General features: G+C 46.7%; 1 protein-coding gene across 2 annotated transcripts in view; it reads right to left on the reverse strand.

The window, feature by feature from the left end:
• LOC139265691 (exocyst complex component 1-like) overlaps window positions 1-25131 on the reverse strand; it is a 222386-nt gene that overhangs the window by 78341 nt on the left and 118914 nt on the right. For both annotated transcript variants that reach the window (XM_070882938.1, XM_070882937.1), the window contains exon 10: window positions 10051-10178. In XM_070882938.1, the coding sequence (XP_070739039.1) occupies window positions 10051-10178 (128 nt within the window). The remainder of the gene's footprint in view (window positions 1-10050; window positions 10179-25131) is intronic.

Below are 25131 nucleotides of genomic sequence, written 5' to 3' on the forward strand. Positions count from 1 at the left end.
CAGTGAGACGTGATTTGGCTAGGATAGACTGGCGAATGATACTTAAAGGGTTGATGGTGGATAGGCAATGGCAGACATTTAAAGATCACATGGATGAACTTCAACAATTGCACATCCCTGTCTGGCGTAAAAATAAAACGGGGAAAGTGGCTCAACCGTGGCTTAGGGATAGTGTTAAATCCAAGGAAGAGGCATATAAATTGGCCAAAAAGCAGCAAACCTGAGGACTGGGTGAAATTTTGAACTCAGCAGAGGAGGATAGAGAGTTTAATTAGGAGGGGGAAAATAGAATATGAGAGTAACCTTGCAGGGAACATAAAAACTGACCGCAAAAGCTTCTACAGATACATGAAGAGAAAAAGATTAGTGAAGACAAATGTAGGTCCCTTACAGTCAGAATCAGGTGGATTTACAATGGGGAATAAAGAAATGGCAGAACAATTGAACAAATACTTTGGTTCTGTCTTCATTAAGGAAGACACAAATAACCTTCCGGAAATACCAGGGGACGGAGGGTCTAGCGAGAAGGGGGAACTAAAGGAAATCCTTATTAGCCAGCAAATTGTGTTAGGAAAATTGATGGGATTGAAGGCCGATAAATCCCCTGATAGTCTGCATCCCAGAGTACTTAAGGAAGTGGCCTAGAAATAGTGGATGCATTGGTGGTCATTTTCCAACATTCTATAGACTCTGGATCAGTTCCTATGGATTGGAGGGTAGCTAATGTAACCCCACTTTTTAAAAAAGGAGGGAAAGAGAAAACACGGAATTAGAGACTGGTCAACCTGATATCGGTGGTGGGGAAAATGTTGGAATCAATTATTAAAGATGTAATAGCAGCGTATTTGGAAAGCAGTACAGGATCGGTCCAAGTCAGCATGGATTTATGAAAGGGAAATCATGCTTGACAAATCTTCTAGAATTTTTTGAGGATGTAACTAGTAGAGTGGACAAGGGGGATCCAGTGGATGTGGTGTATTTAGACTTTCAAAAGGCTTTTGACAAGGTCCCACACAAGAGATTAGTGTACAAAATTAAAGCACATGGTATTGGGGGTATTGTACCGACGTGGATAGAGAACTGGTTGGTTGGTTGGCAGACAGGAAGAAAAGAATGGGAATAAACGGGTCCTTTTTAGAATGGCAGGCAGTGACTAGTGGGGTACCGCAAGATTCAGTGCTGGGCCCCCAGCTATTTACAATATATATTAATGATTTAGATGAAGGAATTGAATGTAATATCTCTAGGTTTGCAGATGACACTAAGCTGGGTGGCAGTATGAGCTGTGAGGAGGATGCTAAGAGGCTGCAGGGTGACTTGGATAGGTTAGGTGAGTGAGTGCATGGCAGATGCGGTATAATATAGACAAATGTGAGATTATCTACTTTGGTGGTAAAAACAGGAAAGCAGATTATCTGAATGGTGCTAGATTAGTAAAAGGGGAGATGCAACGAGACCTGGGTGTCATGGTACATCAGTCATTGAAAGTTGGCATACAGGTACAGCAGGCGGTGAAGAAGGCAAATGGCATGTTAGCCTTCATAGCGAGAGGATTTGAGTGTAGGAGCAGTGAGGTTTTACTACAGTTGTACAGGGCCTTGGTGAGGCCACACCTTGAATATTGTGTACAGTTTTGGTCTCCTAATCTGAGGAAGGATATTCTTGCTATTGAGGGAGTGCAGCGAAGGTTCACCAGACTGATTCCCGGGATGACAGGACTGAAATATGAAGAAAGACTGGATCGACGAGGCTTATATTCAATGAAATTTAGAAGAATGAGATGGGATCTCATAGAAACATATAAAATTCTGATGGGATTGGACAGGTTAGATGCAGGAAGAATGTTCCTGATGTTGGGGAAGTCCAGAACCAGGGGTCACAGTCTAAGGATACGGGGTAAGCCATTTAGGACCGAGATGAGGAGAAACTTCTTCACTCAGAGTTGTGAGCATGTGGAATTCTCTACCACAGAAAGTTGTTGAGGCTAGTTCGTTAGATATATTGAAAAGCGAGTTAGATGTGGCCCTTACGGCTAAAGGGATCAAGGGGTATGGAAAGAAAGCAGTAATGGGGTACTGAAGTGCGAGATCAGTCGTGTTCATATTGAATGGTGGTGCAGGCTCAAAGGGCCGAATGGCCTACACCTGTACCTATTTTCTACGTTTCTATGACTAAAAGCCAACAAGTCCCCTGGTCCCGACAGCCTACATCCTCGGGTTGTAAAAGAGGTGGCTGCAGAGATAGTGGATGCATTGATTTTGAACTTTCAAAATTCCCTAGCTTCTAGAACGGTCCCAGCGGATTGGAAGTTAGAAAATGTAACACCGCTATTCAAGAAAGTAGAGAGAGAGAAAACAGTAAACCACAGGCCAGTTAGCCTGATATCAGTCGTTGGGAAAATGCTGGAATTCATTGTTAAGGAAATGGTATCAGGACATTTAGAGAATCATAACAGGATTATTCAGAGTCAACATGGTTTTGTGAAAAGGAAATTGTGTTTGACAAATTTATTAGAGTTTTTTGATGATGTAACTAGCAGGGTAGATAAAGGGGAACCAGTGGATGTAATATCTTTGGATTTCCAAAAGGCATTCAATAAAGTGCCACATAAGAGGTTATTACACAAGATAAGGGCTATGGGATTGGAGGTAATGCATTAGCATGGATAGAGGATTGGTTAACAGACAGAAAACAGAGCATAGGGATAAACGGGTTTTTATAAGATTGGCAGGCTGTAACTCGTGAGGTACTGCAAGGATCAGTGCTGGGACCTCAGCTATTTACCTAGATGAAGGGACAGAGTGTAATGTATCCATGTTTGCTGATGATACATAGCTAGGTGGGACAGTAAGTGGTGAGGAGAACACAAAGCGTCTGCCAAAGGATATAGACTAAGTGAGTGGGCAGTAAGGTGGCAGATGGAGTATAATGTAGGGAAATGTGAGCTTATTCACTTTGGTCGGAAGAATAGAAAAACAGAATATTTTTCAAATGGTGAGAAACTTTTAAATGTTGGTGTTCAGAGAGATTTGGGTATCCTTGTGCAAGAAACACAGAAAGCTAGCATACAGGTACAACAAGAAATAAGGAAGGCAAATGGCATGTTGTCCTTTATTGCAAGGGGGTTGAAGTATAAGAGTATGGAAGTCTTGCTACAATTTTACAGGGCCTTGGTGATACCACACCTGGAGTGCTATGCAGTTTTGGTCTCCTTATCAAAGGAAGGATATACTTGCCTTGGAGGCAGTGCAACGGCGGTTCACTAGATTGATGAGAGATTGGGATGAGAGGGCTGTCTTATGATGAAAGATTGTGTAGAATGGGCCTATACTCTCTGGAGTTTAGAAGAATGAGGGGTGATCTCATTGAAACACAAGATTCTGAAGGGGATTGACAGGATAGATGCTGAGAGGTTGTTGCCCCTGGCTGGAGTGTCTAGAACTAGGGGGCACAGTCTCAGGATAAGGAGTAGACCATTTAAGACAGAGATGAGGAGGAATTTCTTCACTCAGAGGATTGTGAATCTTTGGAATTCTCTGCCCCAGAGGGTTGCAGATGCTTAGTGTCTGAATATATTCAAGGCTGAGATAGATAGATTTTTGGAGTCTAGGGGAATCAAGGGATATGGCGGTCGGGCGGGAAAGTGGCGTTGAGGTCGATGATCAGCCATGATCTTATTGAATGGCGGAGCAAGCTCGAGGGGCCATTTGGGCTACTCCTGCAACTATTCCTTATATTCTTATGTTGCTGGGCCTCCTCCAACTCCAATCATCTTTGCATTGCCAGGTTGTGCAGAATACAACAAACTACAACGATGCTTTGTCTGGACCATAGTGTCGGGACCCCTAGAGTGATCAAGGTACCGAATTTTTGCTTCAATATGCCTATGGTGTGCTCTATGATGTTCCTGGTGGTATTATTGTTTTCATTATACTTGAACTGGTTAGACATGGTGGAGTTGCGGAGGGGGTGTCAACAGCCATAGCTGCAGTGTTTACTGCTTGTCCTCGAGCAGCTATCCCCTTACGTGCTTGGATGAGTGGAAAGGTGTGGGAATGGATGAGTGTTGCAAGATGAAGTCTTTGTGGCAGCTGTCAATGAAACTGGCACACACTTGCAATTTCTTTCTGAGGTGATCACACACAAGTTGCACATTGATGGAGTGGAAGCTCTTCTGTTCACAAAAGCTCCTGGATTGCCTTCTGGTGCCCTGATAGCTACAAGTACCATCTATTATGCCCTAGACATGAGGAAAACCAGCCACTTCTGAAAATCACAGAGCTCTCTCATTCTGGATCTTGGCACCCATTGAGAAGGTAATTGATATGTCCTTACTATAACAGTATAAATGCACACGAGGCCCATACTTGAGAGAAGGTCACTCTGTGACCAGTTACCTTTATTACCAAGACCTCAAGTGGTGAAGGTGGGTGGAGCGTCCCCTTTTGTACCTGAAAGTCTAGGTTAGGAATGTCTCCCACAAGTTCACCCTCTTGTGGTCAATGTTCTCACAGTGTACAACTTAGGTCAGCTTATACATGGGTTACAATGATAGTTGAATACATGACATCAACTCCCCGCCAAAGTCTTATTGGGATCACAGTTTAAGTCTCTCTGGTGGTTTACGCTTCCTTGTAGAGCGCCTGAGTTGGGGCTCCGGTTGTTGGGCACTGGTCTGAGTGTCTGTTGTTTGCGGTGCCTCAGGCCTGTCCAGACTGCCTACAGTGACTGGGCTCTCCTCCACTAGGTTCCGGTGTTTGGTCACCTGTGGTGGAGTAAACTCTACGTTCTACGTCGTGTTCTTCCTCTGCTTCTTGTATGGGGTTGCTGAACCTCCTTTTTGTTTGATCCACGTGTTTGCAGCAGATTTGTCCATTGGTAAGTTTAACTACCAAAACCTTATTCCCCTCGTTGGCAATCACAGTGCCTGCAAGCCATTTGGGCCCTGCAGCGTAATTAAGTACAAAAACAGGATCATTGACATCAATATATCATGCCCTCACATTCCTGTCATGGTAGTCACATTGTGATTGACGCCTGCTCTCAACAATTTCTTTCATAGTGGGGTGTATAAGAGATATCCTGGTTTTGAGCATCCTTTTCATTAGCAGCTCTGTGGGTGGAGCTCCTGTGAGCGAGTGTGGTCGGGATCTATTTGCCAACAGGAGGCGTGATAAGCTGCTTTGTAGGGAACTCCCTTGGATTCTGAGCATCCCCTGTTCGATTATCTGCACTACTCGTTCCGCCTGGCCATTTGAGGCCGGCTTGAACGGTGCTGTTCTGACGTGGTTGATTCCATTGCCTGCCATGAAGTCCTGGAATTCAGTGCTTGTGAAGCACGGGCCATTGTCGCTGACCAAGACATCCGGTAGACCATGGGCGGCGAACATTGCCCGTAGACTTTCTACCATGGCAGAGGATGTGCTTGAATTTAAAATGGCACACTCAATCCATTTGGGGTAGACGTCTACTACAACCAAAAACATTTTTCCCATGAAAAGACCTGCATAGTCCACATGGATGCGTGACCATGGCTTGGCGGGCCAGGGGCTAAGGGGGGCTTCCCAGGATGCGTTGCTCAGCTGAGCACATGTGTTGCACCTGCGAACACAAAGTTCCAGGTCTGCATCTATCCCTGGCAACCAAACGTGTCACCTGGCAATTGCCTTCATCATGACAATGCCCGGGTGCTCATTGTGAAGTTCTCTGATAAACACCTCGCTGCCCATCTGGAACATGACTACTCGGTTTCCCCACAGTAGGCAATCAGCCTGAATCGAGAGTTCATCCTTGCGCCTATGAAATGGTTTAAATTCCTCAGGGCATGCCCCTAACGTGGCTGCCCAGTCACCATTCAGGACACATTTCTTAACTAAAGACTGTAACGGGTCTTTATTTGTCCAGACTTTAAACTGATGGGTTGTCACAGGTGAGCCTTCGCTTTCGAAAGCTTCAACAGCCATGACCATCTCAGCATCATGCTCAGTTGCCCCTTCAGTGGTGGCTAGTGGGAGCCTGCTGAGTGCATCGGCGCAGTTTTCAGTGCCCGGTCTGTGCCGAATTGTATAGTCATAGGCGGCTAACGTGAGTGCCCACCTCTGTATGCGGGCCGATGCATTCGCATTTATGGCCTTGCTGCCGGCCAAAAGGGATGTTAGGGGTTTGTGATCTGTCTCCAGCTCAAATTTCCTGCCAAACAGATACTGGTACATTTTTTTTACTGCATATACACATGCTAGCGCTTCCTTTTCTACCATCCCATAGCCCCTTTCTGCCTGGGACAGACTTCTGGAGGCATAAGCTACCGGCTGTAACTGACCCTTGGCATTAACATGCTGCAACACACACCTGACCCCATAGGACAACGCATCGCACGTTAAAACAAGTTTCTTACATGGGTCAGAAATGTTAACAGTTTGTTGGAGCATAACAAATTGAGTGCTCTATCAAAAGCCCTTTCCTGGCTGTCCCCCCAGACCCAGTCGCAACCTTTGCGTAGGAGCATGTGTAGCGGTTCTAACAGCGTGCTCAATTTGGGAAGAAAGTTACCAAAATAGTTCAGGAGCCCCAGGAACGCAGCTCCGTCGTGTTACGGGGTCTGGGTGCTCTCTGGATCACTTCCACTTTGGATGCAGTAGGTCTGATCCCATCTCCTGCAACCCTCCCCCTCAGGAATTCTACCTCTGGAGCTAAGAAGACGCACTTCGCCTTTTTCAGTCGCAGCCCTACCCGGTCCGGGCTGCGTAGCACCTCCTCCAGGTTGTGGAGGTGTTCTTCAGTATCGCGACCCTGATGAGGATGTTGTCTTGAAAAAACACCGTCCTTGAAATCGACTTGAGGAGGCTTTCCATATTTCGCTGAAAGATCGCGGCGGCCAAACGAATCCCGAACGGACATCTGTTATACTCAAACAACCCCTCGTGTGTCGTGATGGTGGTCAGCTTCTTCGACTCACTCGCCAGTTCCTGGGTCATGTAAGCTGAGGTCAGGTCCAATTTTGAAAAACGTTTTCCACCGGATAGCGCCGCAAAGAGGTCCTCCGCTCTCGGTAGCGGGTACTGGTCTTGGAGTGACACCCGATTGATGGTCGCCTTGTAATCATCACATATCCCGACCGACCCATCCTCCTTGAGCACCTGCAAGATCGGGCTCGCCCAGTCACTGAATTTGACTGGTGAGATGATGCCTTCCCTCAGCAGGCGGTCCAATTCGCATTCTATCTTTTCCCGCATCACCTACGGCACCGCTCTGGCCTTGTGGTGTTCTGGCCTGGCGGCCGGGTTTATGTGGATCACTACCTTGGCCCCCATGAAAGTGCCGATTCCGGGTTGAAATAATGAGTCAAATTTGTCCAGGACCTGTGAGCATGATACTCGCTCCACAGAAGAAATTGCATTGACATCGCCCCATTTCCAGTTCATGACAGCAAGCCAATTCCTCCCCAGTAGTGCGGGACCGTCCCCCGGGAAAATCCAGATTGGCAACCTGTTCTCCAAATCGGCAACCTGTTCTCCAAATCTTTGTGGGTCACGCCTACCGTGGCGCTGCCTAGCACCGGAATGATCTCCTTTATATATGTCCGTAGCTGTGCGTCAATCGGCAATAATTTTGGCCTCCTGGCCTTGGGCACCCACAACCTTTCGAACTGTTTGATACTCATCAGGGACTGGCTGGCCCCCCCGTGTCTAGCTTCATTAATACTGGGATGCCATTGAGGAGCACTTTCATCATTATCGGTGGCGTCCTGGTATATGAATTGTATATGTGCTCCACATGAACTCGCTGAACTTCAGCTTCCAGCGATTTCCCCCAGTATTCATTTGGCCTCGTAGGGCTTACATCGGGCCAGTCCTCCTCGTACATCAACCTGGCTGCAGGCTTCCTGCACATACGCGCCAAGTGACTGCTGATGTTGCAGTTTCTGCAGGTATATTGCTGATAACTGCAAGCTCTGGCTGGGTGTTTGCCTCCACACCTCCAGTTCCCGTTGTTGGAAACAAAAGGTCCATTACCAGTTGTCTCTGACTGTCTCTGTAACTGTCCTTAAGCTCGCCATTAACAGGTGCTGATGGCCCCATTACTGGCCGCATTGTCCATTGCGATGGCATGAATCGCCGTTCAGCTAGCCAATGTCTCTGTTGAATTCCCCCTTTGGGTTCGACTACATGCTGAGGCATGTCCGATTCCCCTTGTCTGCCTAAAGAACTGTGTGCCGCATTAACAATGTTGACTCCCTGGTCGTTTGCCGCATTTGAGCCAAGATTTTTGTCATACATCATTGTGGTCTCTTCCTCCCCTGAGATAAATGTCTGGGCTATCAGAGCCGCCGCTTCCAAGGTTAAGTCTTTGGTCTCAATCAGTTTCCTGAAAACCCCAGCGTGCCCGATGCCCTCAATAAAAAAGTCTCACAGTATCTCCGCCCTGCATGCATGTGGGAACTTACATAGGCTTGCCAGTCGCCGGAGGTCTGCCACGAAGTCTGGAACGCTTTGCCCTTCTCGCCGCCGGTGCATGTAAAACCAGTGTCTCGCCATGTGCATGCTGCTCGCCGGTTTAAGGTGTTCCCCGATCAACTTACTGAGCTCTTCGAACGTCTTGTCCGCCGGCTTCTCTGGCGCTAGAAGATCCTTCATCAGGGAGTACGTTCTGGATCCACAAACCGTCAGGAGATGAGCCCTGCGTTAGTCGGCCGAATCCTGTCCCAACCATTCTTTAGTGACAAAACTTTGCTGTAGTCTCTCAATAAAGTTGTCCCTATCATCACCAACACAGTATCTCTCTTCTGTGCTGCTAGTGGCCATGCTCGCGTGGTTTAAATCCCAGTTTCTCATCGCCAAAGATATGTCCTTACTATATAGTATAAATGCACATGAGGCCCTTACTTGAGAGAAGGTCACTGTGTGACCAGCTACCTTTATTACCAAGACCTCAAGTGATGAAGGTGGGTGGAGCTTCCCCTTTTATACCTGAAAGTCCAGGTTAGGAGTGTCTCTCACAAGTTCACCCCCTTGTGGTCAATGTTCTCAAGGTGTACAACTTAGGTCAGCTTATACATGGGTTACAATGATAGTTGAATACATGACAGTAATGTACTGGTTTCCTCTGGCAAGACAGGCACTGGTGACCAGCTTGATGCAGCTGTGCATTGTAGACTAAGAGATACGGATTATCTCCTCTTTAGCAACTTGGAAGGAGCCCAAGGTGGAAAAAGTCTAAGGGCGGTAATTTTGACAGCCACTGGTAAAGCATGGCCTCATGGTCCAGAAGGCAGCAGATGCTGCTGCAGGAACTTGCATAGACCAGCAACAGCCTGCTTGGAGAAGCACAGTCTCCTGATGCAGTACTCCTCAGAGATACCCAGGAAACCAACTCTTCACCTATAGACCCTATGGGCTGGGTAAGGCCTTGTAAGAGCAGATACCTTCACCTGATGTCTTCTAAAAGGCCCACCTGCTGCTTGTCCTGGTTGGTGAGACTGCTGCTGCTCCTCTTCCTCCAACTGTTCCTCCATTCAAAGGAATGAAGCAATTATAGCACCCACGATAAGTGATGAGTGCTTAATCAGGGTAAGGGAATTAGAATTAGAAAAAAACAATCTCCAAGCAGGGGGATGGAGAGGAGGCAGGGAGGAGAAGAGCTACCAAGAGTTACTGTTGGAGTTAAGTTATAAAACAGCATACTCACTTACTTTGCATGAGATCCACTAGTATATATTACATACGTATAAAATCCAACAGATAATAATAACTTTCAAATGGTTTTGTGTTAGGATTTGTTAAAGTATATTGCTGCTTTTTCAGAGTGGGTGGGAATGAACAGATAGTTACAAACACATTAATGTATTTATCAGCAAAAATTCAAGCAACCATTTGATTATAAATGCTATTTCACAAATATCATTTTACAAAGATAAAAAAGAAAGCTGATTACATATTTCAATATGCATTTACCAATGCATTATTTTATATCAATATTTAAAAGCTATTTTCTGATTGTATCTAAAATATTACAAAATGAAATGATCCAAATAAGGACACACAGTTGCCACACCTTGTCCATCATGCCTCGCTCTGTAATGTCAGTTTCTGATCCTATATGCTCATATAAAGAACTTCTGAAAAGTGTTTTTTGCAGATTGGATGTGGAAGCAGTCAGCTTTTCAAAACTTTCCTGAATTCCTAAAATTCACAGTACAAAAAAAAAGATTGCATATTAAATGTTTTATAGTAAAATATAGATTCCACACAATGTGGGATCTTCTTCCTTTTTCAAATAAGTATCCTCCACATAGTACAGGAGTTTAGCTCTAAATACACATAAAAATGCCATAACGTTTACCCTGTGTCATTTCAACAACAACTTACATTTATAGGCCCCAAATTTCTCCAGCCGCTTAAGAGCGGCGTATTTTGATGTGGTGCGCCGACTTCCTGGGGGGAAAAAAGCGCCAAATATCTACCTTTGAATTTGGTCGCTCCCTCATCGTCCGGATCCATCGACATCGTGCAGTAGAGCCGGGGAGGGGGCAGAGCTTCGGCTGCTCTTGCTCAGCATGGTCGGCAGGGGGGGCAGGGCTTGGGCCCAGTGTGTTGTGTAGTGCCGGCAGGGGCACGCATGACCGTTTAAGCGTGCACGCATGCGCAATAGGCGGTTCAGTTTGCGTGCATGCGCAGTGTAACAGGAAGCTTGGCAATCGGCCAATTAAAGGGAGAGCATCCTCCGAATAAGTGGCTATGGAGCATATATAAAGGTGAGGTCTGAGTATTGATTTTTGTGTGGCTGAGGGAGTGGCAAGGAATGCTGGATAGGTGTAAGAGAGGTGTAAGTATGATCTTTGAACATTACCTGTGTTTGAGTGCAATAAACGAACGGCGCAAGATGAAGCAAAAAATTTCCTCCATGAGGAAGTGGAGAAATTAGTGACTAGAATTGAGGAGAAATGGCTGGAGCTGGATATCAACAACAGTGGTCCGTCAAAGGTCTCACCCAAGGAAATGAGAAAAAGATGGACCTTCGGTGCAGAAGAATTCTCCGCTGGGGTCAACTCCGCAAGATCTGGAAGCCAGTGCAAGAAGAAATGGCAGGACGTTGGTCAAGTAGTGAGTGTAAGTAATATCTTCATCTTTAAATTGAATTGCAGTGGAAAATGTGAGCATCTGTATGTGTCCCACCCATCAAAAGTGCACCATGTCTGACAATTAATATTTTCATCTTTGCATAAGAAATTAGCCCACAAGAGGGAGAGAACTAGAACAGGAGGATATCCGCCAAATCTCCACCAACTGACACCCCTGGAACAGAGGGTAGCTGCCTTGCTGACTTGCACCGGCAGAAAAACAAAATCAGCTCTGCACAAGCTGGACCCACATGCGTGGGTGAGGGCGAGTCATTAAAATGCATAGTGGCCCTGCAAATCAACCTGCTGACTGGCCTGCTACGCATGAGAATACTCATGCCACCCATCCTGCCCCCTCCTGTGCTGCTAACCATTTGACTGTTGTGTTGTCTTTTGCAGAAGAAGACGACACTCCTCAAGATCCTGAGAATCCAGATGCATGCACTCCAGACCAAGACGGGTGGGGGGAGGAGGGGTCCATGGAAATGTGTGCTCAGGAATATGCTGACCGCGATATGGATCAGGACCTATCGCAGGGCATCACACTGCCAGAACCCTCCATTAGCTCCTCGGCAAGCTTCCTTGGGTTCACACCTTCCAAGGTCGCGGGTCCAAATGGCGGTTGGGAAATGCATCTTGGGACACCCAGTCCCCCACCATCCCAGCCTGCGCCTCGCACTGGAGGGGTGCCACTAGGCAGACCCACGGCGAGGGGAAGGAGAAGCCGACCAGTCTCTCCTAAGAGGCAGCCTTCAGCAGAGGTTAATCAGGTTGTTTCATTGGGTGAGAAGACCAATGCCCTCAAAATCACTCGCGGCGGCCGTCAGTGGGGTGCGTGATGAGGTCGTGACACTGTCGGGTAAAATCTCTGCACTAAGACGGGAAGTCAGGGCGGGCATTTCAGAGGCTGTGCAGATGATGGCAGATGCCATGAGGGAGCTGGCTTCTGCAATAAGGACACAAAGGCTGGAGACTCAAATGCCACTCCCACTTCACTCCACGCACCGGCCATCGGTCAGACCCAAGCCGGGCCCCCAACCCCCCCCACCACCATCACCGACCCTATAAGGAAGTGCACTTTCCCCGAGATGTGGGTGAGGGATGGGTGCAGACATTCTTTCTTGTTGTGGCTGTTGTTGATATCGTTGAAGTGCACTGTAAAATTTACAATAAAAGATATTTTGCATCAAAACTGAATCATCCCCCATTAGGACCACGCACCATTTAGGGTCAACTGTAAAAAGTAAAAATTCCTCACCCCTACAGTCATGCGTGCCTGCAACCCCTAGCCCTGGCGGGAGGGCTTGCTGGTGCGTTCTGCAGTCGGCAAGGTAGGACTGCTCTATTTTCTGTAGCTGATTTATCTTTTATTTTTTTGTGATGAAGTTGTGCAGCTGTTGTGCTGAAGATGTTGTAATGTTGTGCTGATGTTGTGAAGGTCTTTAGTGCTTTGGAATCCTCTAACACACCTTCCCCCCCCCTGCCCACCCCCCTCAATGCAATTCTATCTCTGGCTACCTGCACTGATCTCTTAAATGTAGGTAAGGTTTTTCTGTGCCTAAAAAAATGGCCACATACACTGGCCTAAGTTAGTTTGGAGTAACTTTCAGCTGTCCAAATTTGCTTCTATGGCCAGAAGAGGTGTAAGTGGCTTGTCACGCCCACTTTTGGAGAGAACAAACTAAACTAGAAAAAAAGCTAACTAACTGACTTACATTGGAGCAAATTAAATGGGGAAATTTGTGATTTTTAAGCTACTCCAAAAAAGCTTCTTACTCCAAAAAAAACAGAGCAACTCTTGGGGAGATTTGGGCCCATACAGACCAAAGAAATCCTACACCTATGTCTATAAAGTTCTAGGATTATACCTTTGAGCCAGTTTGTTCGAACATGAAGATAAATTGAAACTAACCAACCACTTAGCACAAAGCCCCAATATGCTTTATCCATGCAGGTACTGAAAGCTGGAATCATGGTATATGGGGGACACACAGAGTGTCCTTGGAAAAGGTTCAGAGGAGAGTCAGCAGAACATTCCTAGCTTAAAGAACCTTCGTTGCTCAGGTAGGCTTACAAAGCTGGGTCTATTTACTTTAGAGCAGCATAGACATAGAGGCGTTCTGATAGTAGTATTTAAAATAATGAAGGGCTGGATTGTTTACCTATTGATAGATTAGTTCAGTTTAACAGATTGGGCCGGACCAGGAGTCCAACATCCACTATAAGCCCTCTGAGCCCACAGTTACCTCGACTATACTTCCTTCTGCACTGCTTCCTGCAAGGACTCTGTTCCATTCTCCCAGTTTCTCCGTCGCATCTGTTTTAAAGGTGCCACCTTCCATACTAGTGCTTCTGATATGTCCTCCTTTTTCCTCAAGCGAGGATTCCCCTCTACAATGGTTGACTGGGCCCTCGACCGTGTCCGTTCCATTTCCCGCACTTTTGCTTTCACCCCTTCCTCTCCCTCCCAGAACCATGATAGGGTTCCCCTTGTCCTCACCTTTAACCCCACCAGCCTTCACATTGAACAGGTCATCCTCTGCCATTTCTGCCACCTCCAGCGTGATCCCACCACCAAACTCATCTTTGCCTCCCCTCCCCTTTCAGCATTCCGAAGGGATCATTCCCTCTGCAACACCCTGGTCCACTCCTCAATACCCCCTCCCCTTCCCACGGCATCGTATCGTGCAAACGCAGGAAATGCAACACCTGCCTTTTTACCTCCTCCCTTCCTACCGACCAGGGCCCCAAACACTCCTTCCAGGTGAAACAGCGATTTATTTGTACTTCTTGCAATTTAGTATACTGTATTCAGTGATCATGATGCGGTCTCCTCTATATTAAGTGCAGATTGGGTGATCGTTTTGCGTAACACCTCCGTTCAGGCTTGACTGTCTCTTTAATTCCCTCCCACTCCCTTCCACTTCCACTCTGACCTCGGCCTCTTACACAGTTCCAATGAAGCTCAATGTAAGCTTGAGGAATAGCACCTAGACTTTCAATTAGGTACTTTACAGCCTTCTGGACTCGAGGTCGAGTTCAACAATTTCAGATCATAACCTCTGTCCCCATTTTTTCCAGGCGGCAGCTGTTGGTGAGTCTGCTATTCCCATTTACACCACTTCTAGACCCATATTTTGTTTCTTTACTTATCCCATTACCATCTCCTTTTGCTTTGTACAATCATACCTTTTGTCATTTAATCTCTCCTGCATTCCACATATCACAGATCTTCCCTTTTGTACTTTCCTCCCCTCCCCTCTTTCCCTGCCTCTGCACTTGCTTAAAACCTGTTATATCTCTAACCTTTTCCAATTCTGACGAAAGGTCATCAACCTGAAACGTTAACTATGTTTCTCTACAGATGCTACCTGACCTACTAAGTATTTTTAGCATTTACTGTTTTTACATTATGTATTTAATCTATACAAGAGTAGGAAGAGGCTAGATGATAGGAGGTTTTTCTTTTCCCAGAGAAGTGATCTTTGGAATATGCTTTCAACTAATGCTGACTCTCTGCACACCTTCAAAAGGAACTGAACTGGTTGTTTTTGGCTGGGGAAGAAATCACATCTTATAAAAGATAAGCAACTTAACAGTTGATGTAAGCATGGTAAATGCGGTCTCCTGGATTGATTTCAATCACCTGAGGGGGTTGGAGAAGAATTTTCCAAATTTTACCCTCTTTTTGGCACTGGGTTTCTTTTTCTGTTATGTTTGTGCCTCTCCCAGGAGATTACATGGCTGCTGGGGTGGAGGAAGAGTCTAGTCATGACGCTCCAGGCATCATGAATGTGGGACAGGCTTCTTTGACCAGCTGGTCTTTTTGTGTGCAACATTTTCGTATGCATACTGTTCAAAGAATGAAGGTCGCCATAGGTAGACACAAGATACAAGATTCATTCTGCATCTTGCAATAGTGTAGAAGCATATCAAGTACTACAGATTTAGGGAAGGAGGCATGGTGCTCCTCCTTAGTATATAGGAGCTATAACATCAGTTATCAGGGCTGATCTGTAAAAGGTGTTGTGTGCTGAAGTTATGTCTAGGCTGTAATATTTAGTAAGTGTGTGAAAACCATTCCATGTGAAGGCCTTGAATATGTTGTCAATTGGAAACTAATTGAAAGATTCCCTGGAAGCAGCACAGAATGGTCAGAATGTTCCTATGCTCATCACTTATCTTTTCCCCTGCACAATAGTAACAGTGTACGATCTGTTCAATTTTCCATTTGGCTATCCAATGCTCTAAGTCATTGGTTTGGTTTGGGTCCTTGCACCAAAGTAAACAATTAACTGTCTCCCAAAATTACTCTGCATGAGAGAGATAATAACCGTGAACATTAACACAGTGCAAATGATGTTTCAGTCCTAACTTGTGTGGACAAATTCTTGACCCAATTAAAACTGGCTGAATTCTTAGAGCTGCTCTGTCAGCATGCCAAATCAACATGCTAATCTACAGTAAGTTCACTAAATCCATAGGTTGTAACCTCCATGGCTTGGACGGTTCCCTTTCTCTGTAATCTCCTCCAATTCTGGCCTCTTTTGCATCCCCGATTTTCATTGCTCCATAATTGGCACCTGTGCCTTCAGATGCCTAGGCCTTAAATTTTGGAATTCCCTCCTGAAACCTCTTCAGCTCTCTACCTCTCTCTTCTTAAAACCTACCTATTTGACCAAATTTTAGGTCACCTGTTGTAATATCTCCTTATGTGGCTCAGTGTCAAATTTTGTTTGATAATGTTCTTGTGAAATGCCTTAGAATATTTTACTATGTTAAAGGCATTATATCAATTCAAGTAGTTGTTGAAACTAAAACAAACAACAAAGCAAGCTCACTTGCTAACAAAACATATAAAAAGTTGACTTGGCAGATGAGGGTCAACACTTTATAATTGTCCCTAATGTTACAGACATCATCATCATAGGCTTCCATGCCAAAAAGGGATGTGTTCATCATAGGCAGTCCCTCGGAATCGAGGAAGACTTGCTTCCACTCTAAAAATGAGTCCTTAGGTGGCTGAACAGTCCAATACGAGAACCACAGTCCCTGTCACAGATGGGACAGATAGTCGTTGAGGGAAGGGGTGGGTGGGACTGGTTTGCTGCACACTCTTTCCACTGCCTGCGCTTGATTTCTGCATGCTCTTGGCGATGAGACTCGAGATGCTCAGCACCCTCCCGGATGCACTTCTTCCACTTTGGCCAGGGACTCCCAAATGTTGGTGATCACAGGCGTTTCAATGAAGGACCTAATATACCAGGTCCTGAACTACATGATGAAGGGTGGAAGATGCCTGTGCGCGGATTTTTTTAACGTGTGGTGGCCATTGCACACCAGTCACCACACAGGCTTGACAGAGCTAGGTCATGGTCCAGTGCAAGGATTAACCAAGACAAGTGGAGACCAGCTCTGCTGCACAGATCTAGTGCGCATGCATATCGCAGTGTAGGCGGACTTGTGCTGTCTCTGGGCCCTTGCCTCTTCTGGGCCCCGGACTCACGCCTCTCCTGGGCCCCGATCATGCTGCTCCACGATCTCTCGCAGCTCCTCCGCACCGAGACGTGGTTGTAAGATGACCAAGGCTGGGAACTGAATATTCAGGGGTATCTGTCATTTCGTAAGGTTAGGCAGAAAGGAAAAGGAGGTGGGGCAGCTCTAATAAGGGATGAGATCAGTGTAGTAGTGAGAAATGATGTTGGTTCAAAAGATCAAGATGTAGAACCAGTTTGGGTGGAGATACGAAATAATAAAGGAATGAAGTCACTGGTGAGAGTGGTCTACAGACATCCAAACAGTAGCCACACTGTAGGACAGAGTATAAATCAAGAGATAATGGAGGCTTGTAAGAAAGGTACGTCAATAATCACGGGCAATTTTAATCTTCATATTGATTGGACAAATCAAATTGGCAAAGGTAGCCTTGAGGCACAGCTCATGGAGTGTATGCAGGATGGTTTCTTGGAACAATACGTTGTGAAACCAACCAGGGAGCAGACTATTTTAGAGTTTGGATTAATTAATGATCTCGTAGTGAAGGATCCTCTTGGAAAGAGTGATCATAGCATAGTAGAATTTCAAATTCAGTTTGAGGGTGAGAAAGCTAGGTCTCAATCTAGTGTCTTGAACTTAAATAAAGGTAATTACAATGGTATTAAGGCAGAATTGGTTAAAGTGGACTGGGAAAATATATTAAAGGGCAAGACTGTAGTCAGGAGGAAGCCAGCATTGCGAGAGCAGAGCGGGCACAGGAGTATAAAGGGCAGTGGCAGCTTGGAGCAGCGGCAGTCGGGAGGAGGTCAGCATCGCGAGAGTGGAGCGGGCGCAGGAGTATAAAGGGCGGCGACAGCTTGGAGCAGCGGCAGTCGGGAGGTGGTCAGCTGTAGCAGGGGCAGAAAGTAAAAAAAAAAAATCGAAATCGAAGTGTGACGTCACAGCCAAGCAGGTAAGTGATTGGCTGATGGATTGGTGAGTATTTTTTCTTTTTCTTTTCTTTAGGAAACCTTTAGCATTGTTGTAGGTTAGGAACTGCAATTAAATATATGTGATCTTTATTGTCTAAGGAGAACCAGTTAATTAAATTGGCTGTTTGCTGAGTAGCGGCTGGGTGTGTTTTGCTAAAGTTTCGAACTTAGAGGTTCTACTTGATAGTTCTGAGTCTAACTAGAGGGATGGCAGGGCAGCTCAGTTCCGTGGATTGCGCATCCTGTGGCATGTGGGAATTTCCTGGATGCTTCGCGCAGCTGGAACAACCACGTGTGCAGGAGGTGTCTCCAGCTGCACCAACTCGAGCTCCGTGTTTTGGAGCTTGAGTGGCGGCAGGAGTCACCGCGGTGCATCCGTGAGACTGAGGGCAACATAGATCATCATCATAGGCAGTCCCTCTAAGCGAGGATGACTTGCTTCCACACCAAAAAGGGATGAGTTCACAGGTGTTTCACTGAAGGACCTAATATTACAGATCCCGAACTACATCGTGCAAGGTGGAAGATGCCTGTGCTTGGGTTTTTTTTTTAACGTGTGGTGGCCGTTGCACACCAGCCACCACACGGGCTTGACACAGCTAGGTCTTGGTCCAGTGGCCAGGATTACCCAAGACTAAATGGAGACCAGCCCAGCTGCACTGACCGAGCACGCACACATATCGCAGTGTGGGCTGGCCCGTGCTGCCCCTGGACCCTCGCCTCTTCTGGGCCCCAGATTCACGCCTCTCCTGGGCCGCGGTCACTTCCCTCTCCGGACTCTTGCCGCTCTTTCACCCCTCCTGCTGTGCCTGCCCGCGCTGCAATCAACGACCTGGTTTCGTAGCCGTCGCCCTCCTGCAGCAGCACACGCTGCTCCCTGCAGTGGTACATACCACTGCAATATAGATAGCAAGTTTCTAGAGGCAGTCACCCCACAGCCTAAGAGTATGCAGGCAGATAGGGATTGGGTGACCGCCGGACAGAAGAGGAGGACTAGGCAGGTAGTGTAGGAGTCCCGAGTCCACCTCGCTCTCTAACCGCTACTCTGTTCGGCAGAGGTCAGAGCCATTGGGGGGGGGGGGGCCGGCGGCGGGCAGTGGCTGTGGGCAGCGTGGAGGCTCCGACCTCCGAGGGAACATCTGTGGCAGGTCTGGGCCATAAAGGGAGCGGTGAGTGGCGGCCATGGGCAGCGTGGAGGTCATTTCAAGGAACAGCGCGAGCTGGTGCAGGAGAGCGACGGCTGTGTAGAGTGACCTCATCAAGGTCCAGGTCGGTGAATGGAGCATATGCAGGAATGGCAAGGTCCGGGCAAAGGAGCCCAGGGGCAGCACGGACCAGCCCACACTGCGGTACATGTGCGCTCTAGGTCGGTGCAGCAGAGCTGGTCTCCAGTTGTCTTGGGTAATCCTTGCCACTGGACCAAGACCTAGCTCTGTCAAGCCCATGTGGTGGCTGGTGTGCAACGGCCACCCCACGTTAAAAAAATTCACGCACAGGCATCTTCCATCCTTCAGGATGTAGTTCGGGTCCTTCATTGAAACACCTGTGAACTTGTCCTTTTTTTAGCGTAGAAGCAAGTCATCCTCGTTTCGAAGGACCGCCTATTATGATGATGTCCTGAGTACCGGTGGGAGCGATGGTGGCTCTGGGGAGTGCAGCCAGAGCCAAGTCCACGCATCACAGGTGGCTCAGCTGCACAGAGGGGGGGAGGAAGAAGAATGGAAGAGCTATTTGATAGTCAGGGGAGCAGACAGGTGTTTCTGCGGCCGCAGACGTGACCCCAAGATGGTATGTTGCCTCCCTGGTGCCAGGGTCAAGGATGTAACTGAGCGGCTGCATGGCATTCTGGGGGGAGAGGGTGAACAGCCAGAGGTTGTGGTCCACATTGGTACCAATGATATAGGTAAGAAGAGGGTTGAGATCTTGCAGGTAGAGTTTAGGGAGCTAGGAGAGAGATTAAAAAGCAGGATCTCAAAAGGTAGTAATCTCTGGATTAATCCCAGTACCACAAGCGAGTGAGTACAGAAATAGGAGGATAGAACAGATGAATATGTAGCTGGAGAGATGGTGCAGTAGGGAGGGCTTTAGTTTCCTGAGGCATTGGGACCGCTTCTGGGGGAGGTAGGACCTATACAAGCCAGATGGTTTGCACCTCAATGGAGCCGGGACTAATATCTTCAAGGGGGGGTTTGCTAGTAGAAACATAGAAACATATAAAATAGGTGCAGGAGTAGGCCATTTGGCCCTTCGAGCCTGCACCACCAATCAATAAGATCATGGCTGATCATTCACTTCAGTACCCCTTTCCTGCTTTCTCTCCATACCCCTTGATCCCTTTAGCCATAAGGGCCATATATAACTCCCTGTTGAATATATCCAATGAACTGGTATCAACAACTCTCTGCGGTAGGGAATTCCACAGGTTAACAACTCTCCGAGTGAAGAAGTTTCTCCTCATCTCAGTCCTAAATGGCTTACCCCTTATCCTTAGACTGTGTCCCCTGGTTCTGGACTTACCCAATATGGGGAACAGTCTTCCTGCATCTAACCTGTCCAGTCCCATCATAATTTTACATGTTTCTATGAGATCCCCTCTCATTCTTCTAAACTCCAGTGAATTAATGCTGTTGGGGAGGGTTGGCAGGAGGATGGGATCCTGAAAATAGATTCAGTCGGGAGGGGAGTAAAGCTCGAACTAGAAATCAAAAATAAAGAAAAAGAGAGTTTGAAGGAGAGAGGAAACAAGCAGGAAAAAGGGGTAAAAAAAACAAACAAATTTAAAGGCACTTTGTCTAAATGCACGTAGCATTTGTAACAAAATAGATGAGTTGACGGCACAAATTGAGACAAATGGGTATGATCTGATAGCCATTACAGAGACGTGGTTGCAAGGTGACCAGGACTGGGAATTAAATATTATGGGGTATTTGACAATCCGGAAGGACAGACAGAAAGGAAAAGGGGGTGGGGTAACTCTATTGATAAAGGATGGAATCACTGCAATAGTGTGAAACAATATTGGCTCAAATGATCAGGATGTTGAAAGAGTTTGGGTGGAGATCAGGAATAATAAAGGGAAAAAAAAATCACAGGGGGCCTATAGACTATACCCACTAAACAGTAGCAACTCTGTTGGTCGGAATATAAACCAGGAAATAGTGGGGGCTTGTAAAAAGGGAACAGCAATAATCATGGGTGTTTTAACCTCCATATTGATTGAACAAATCAAATTAGTCAGGGTGACCTTGAGGAAGAGTTCATAGAGTGCAAAAGGGACGGGTTCCTTGAGCAGCATGTAACGGAACCAACCAGGGGGCAGGCTATCTTAGATCTGGTCTTGTGTAATGAGACAGGATTAATAAACAATCTCCTAGTAAAGGATCCCCTTGGAATGAGTGATCATAAGAACATAAGAAATAGGAACAGGAGTAGGCCATACGGCCCCGCAAGCCTGCTCCGCCATTCAATAAGATCATGGCTGATCTGATCATGGACTCAGCTTCACTTCCCCGGCCGTTCCCCATAACCCCTTATCGCTCAAGAAACTGTCTATTTCTGTCTTAAATTTATTCAATGTCCCAGCTTCCACACCTAACCTGTCCAAGTCACCCTGCAACCTCTTAGCATCCTCCTCACAGCTCACCGCCACCCAGCTTAGTGTCATCTGCAAACTTGGAGATATTACACTAAATTCCTTCATCTAAATCACTGATGTAAAAGTTTAAATGCTATTGGCCTTCTTTATGACTATATCAAGCTGTACTCAACACTTTCGGGGAAATACCTAATTGAACACCGACGTCTCTCTGTTCATCCACACCTTTTAGAGTCGTTCCAAGGAACAGCCCTCCATGTTGAACACCACTTGGAAGAAGCACCGAGAGTAGCAAGGGCATAGAATGTACTATGGGTGAGGGACTTCAATGTCTATCATCAAGAGTGGCTTGGTAGCACCACGAATGACCGAGCTGGCCAAGTCCTGAAGGAAATAGCTGCCAGACAGGGCCTGCAGCAGGTCGCGAGAGAAAAACCTACTTGACCTCGTCCTCACCAATCTACCTGTCGCAGATGCATCTGTCCATGACAGTATTGGTAGCAGCGACCACTGCACAGTCATTGTGGAGACAAAGTCCCGTCTTCACACTGAGGACACCATCCATCGTATTGTGTGGCACTACCACCATGCTAAATGGGACAGATTCAGAACAGATCTAGCAGCTCAAAATTGGGCATCCATGAGGCGCTGTGGGCCATTAGCAGCAGCAGAATTGTGTTCCACCACAATACCGGCATATCCCTCACTTTACCATTACCATCAAACCAGGGGACCAACTCTGGTTCAATAAGAAGTGTAGAAGAGCATGTCAGGAGCAGCACAGGCATACCTAAAATGAGGTGCCAACTAGGGGAAGCTGCAACACAGGACCACATGCATGCTAAAAAAAGTGGAAGCAGTATGCTATAGACAAGGCTAAGCGATCCCACAACCAACGGATGAGATCAAAGCTCTGTAGTCCTGCCACATCAAGTCGTGAATGGCAGTGGACCATTAAACAACTAACGGGAGGATGAGGCTCCATGAATATCTCCATCCTCAAAGATGGCGGAACCAGCACAAGTGCAAAAGACAAGGCTGAAACGTTTAAAACCATCTTTAGCCTGAGGTGCCGAGTGGATGATCCACATCAGCTTCCTCCTGAGGTCCCCACCATCACAGAAGCCAGTCTTCAGCCATTTTGATTCACTCCATGTGATATCAAGAAACGACTGAGCGTAGTGGATACAACAAAGGCTATAGGCCCCGACAACATCCTGACTGTCGACCTGAAGACCTGTGCTCCAGAACTTGCCGCACCTCCAGCCAAGCTGTTCCAGTACAGCTATAACACTGGCATCCACCCGACAATGTGGAAAATTGCCCAGGTATGTTCTGTTCACAAGAAGCAGGACAAATCCAATCCGGCCAATTACCGCTTCATCAGGCTACTCTCAATCATCAGCAAAGTGATGGAAAAGGAAGGTGTCATCAACAGTGCTATCAAGAGGCACTTACTCACCAATAGCCTGCTCACCGATGCCTAATTTGGGTTCCACTGGGGGCCACTCTGCTCCAGACCAAACATGGACAAAAAAGCTGAATTCCAGGTGAGGTGAGGTGAGAGTGATGTCAAGGGCAGTCAAGGCAGCATTTGACCGAGTGTGGCATCAAGGAGCCCTACTAAAACTGAAGTCCAAGGGAATCAGGGGGAAAACTCTACACAGGCTGGAGTCATACCTAACACAAAGGAAGATGGTTGTGGTGGTTGGAGCTTAATCATCACAGCCCCAGGACATCGCTGCAGGAGTTCCTCAGGGCAGTGTCCCAGGACCAACCATGTTCAGCTGCTTCATCAATGATCTTCCCTGCATCATAAGGTCAGAAGTGGGGATATTCATCCAGGCAAGTGGAGAGTATTCCATCCCATTCCTGACTTGTGCCTTGTAGATGGTGGAAAGGCTTTGGGGAGTCAGGAGGTGAGACACTCGATGCAGAATCTCAAGGGCAATTAGGGAATGGACAATAAATGCTGGCCTTGCCAGCAACGCCCTATATCCCATGAAGGAATAAAAAAAAAATGAGGCGGCCATTCAGCCCCTCGAGCCTGTTCCGCCATTCAATTAGATCATAGCTGATCTGTATCTTAACAGTTTTGGTTCCCTAATCTGAGGAAGGACATTCTTAATATTGAGGGATTGCAGCGAAGGTTCACCAGACTGATTCCCGGAATGGCAGGACTGACATATGAAGAAAGATTAGATTGGTTAGGCTTATATTCACTGAAATTTAGAAGAATAAGAGGGGATCTCATAAAAACATATACAATTCTGACGGGATTGGACAGCTTAGAAGCAGGAAGAATGTTTCCATTGTTGGGGAAGTCCAGAACCAGGGGTCACAGTCTAAGGATAAGGGGTAAGCCATTTAGGACCGAGAGGAGGAGAAACTTCTTCACTCAGAGAATTGTGATTCTGTGGAATTCTCTACCACAGAAAGTTGTTGAGGCCAGTTCGTTAGATAGATTCAAAAGGGAGTTGGATATGGCCCTTACGGCTAAAGGGATCAAAGGGTATGGAGAGAAAGCAGGAATGGGGTACTGAAGTTGCATGATCAGCCATGATCATACTGAATGGTGGTGCAGGCTCGAAGGGCCGAAAGACCTACTCCTGCACCTATTTTCTATGTTTCTATTTACCTGCATTGGTTCTATAACCAATTAATACCCTTGCGAAACAAAATCTGTTAATCTCAGTTTCAAAATTTTCAATCGATCTCGTTATACGGGACCGGTTATTCATAGAAACATAGAAAATAGGTGCAGGAGTAGGCCATTCGGCCCTTCGAGACTGCACCGCCATCCAATGAGTTGATGGCTGAACATGCAACTTCAATACCCCATTCCTGCTTTCTCGCCATATCCCTTGATCCCCCTAGTAGTAAGGACTACATCGAACTCCTTTTTGAATATATTTAGTGAATTGGCCTCAACAACGTTCTGTGGTCGAGAATTCCACAGGTTCACCACTCTCTGGGTGAAGAAGTTTGTCCTCATCTCGGTCCTAAATGGCTTACCCCTTATCCTTAGACTGTGACCCCTGGTTCTGGACTTCCCCAACATTGGGAACATTCTTCCTGCATCTAACTGTCTAAACCCGTCAGAAATGTAAACGTTTCTATGAGATCCCCTTTCATTCTTCTGAACTCCAGTGAATACAAGCCCAGTTGATCCAGTCTTTCTTGATATGTCAGTCCCGCCATCCCGGGAATCAGTCTAGTGAACCTTTGCTGCACTCCCTCAATAGCAAGAATGACCTTCCTCAAGTTAGGAGACCAAAACTGTACACAATACTCCAGGTGTGGCCTCACCAAGGCCCTGTACAACTGTAGTAACACTTCCCTGCCCCTGTACTCAAATCCCCTCGCTATGAAGGCCAACATGCCATTTGCTTTCTTAACCGCCTGCTGTACCTGCATGCCAACCTTCAATGACTGATGTACCATGACACCCAGGTCTCTTTGCACCTCCCCTTTTTCTAATGTGTCACCATTCAGATAATAGTCTGTCTCTCTGTTTTTACCACCAAAGTGGATAACCTCACAGTTATCCACATTATACTTCATCTGCCATGCATTTGCCCACTCAACTAACCTATCCAAGTCACTCTGCAGCCTCAGAGCAGCCTCCTCGCAGCTCACACCGCCACCCAACTTATTGTCATCCGCAAATTTGGAGATACTACATTTAATCCCCTTGTCTAAATCATTAATGTACAATGTAAACAGCTGGGGCCCCAGCACAGAACCTTGCGCTACCCCACTAGTCACTGCCTGCCATTCTGAAAAGGACCCATTTACTCCTACTCTTTGCTTCCTGTCTGCCAACCAGTTCTCAATCCACATCAGCACACTACCCCCAATCCCATGTGCTTTAACTTTGCACATTAATCTCTTGTGTGGGACCTTGTCGAAAGCCTTCTGAAAGTCCAAATACACCACATCAATTGGTTCTC

This window comes from Pristiophorus japonicus, chromosome 6 (genome assembly GCF_044704955.1).
Source record: "Pristiophorus japonicus isolate sPriJap1 chromosome 6, sPriJap1.hap1, whole genome shotgun sequence".
Lineage (NCBI taxonomy): Eukaryota > Metazoa > Chordata > Chondrichthyes > Pristiophoridae > Pristiophorus > Pristiophorus japonicus.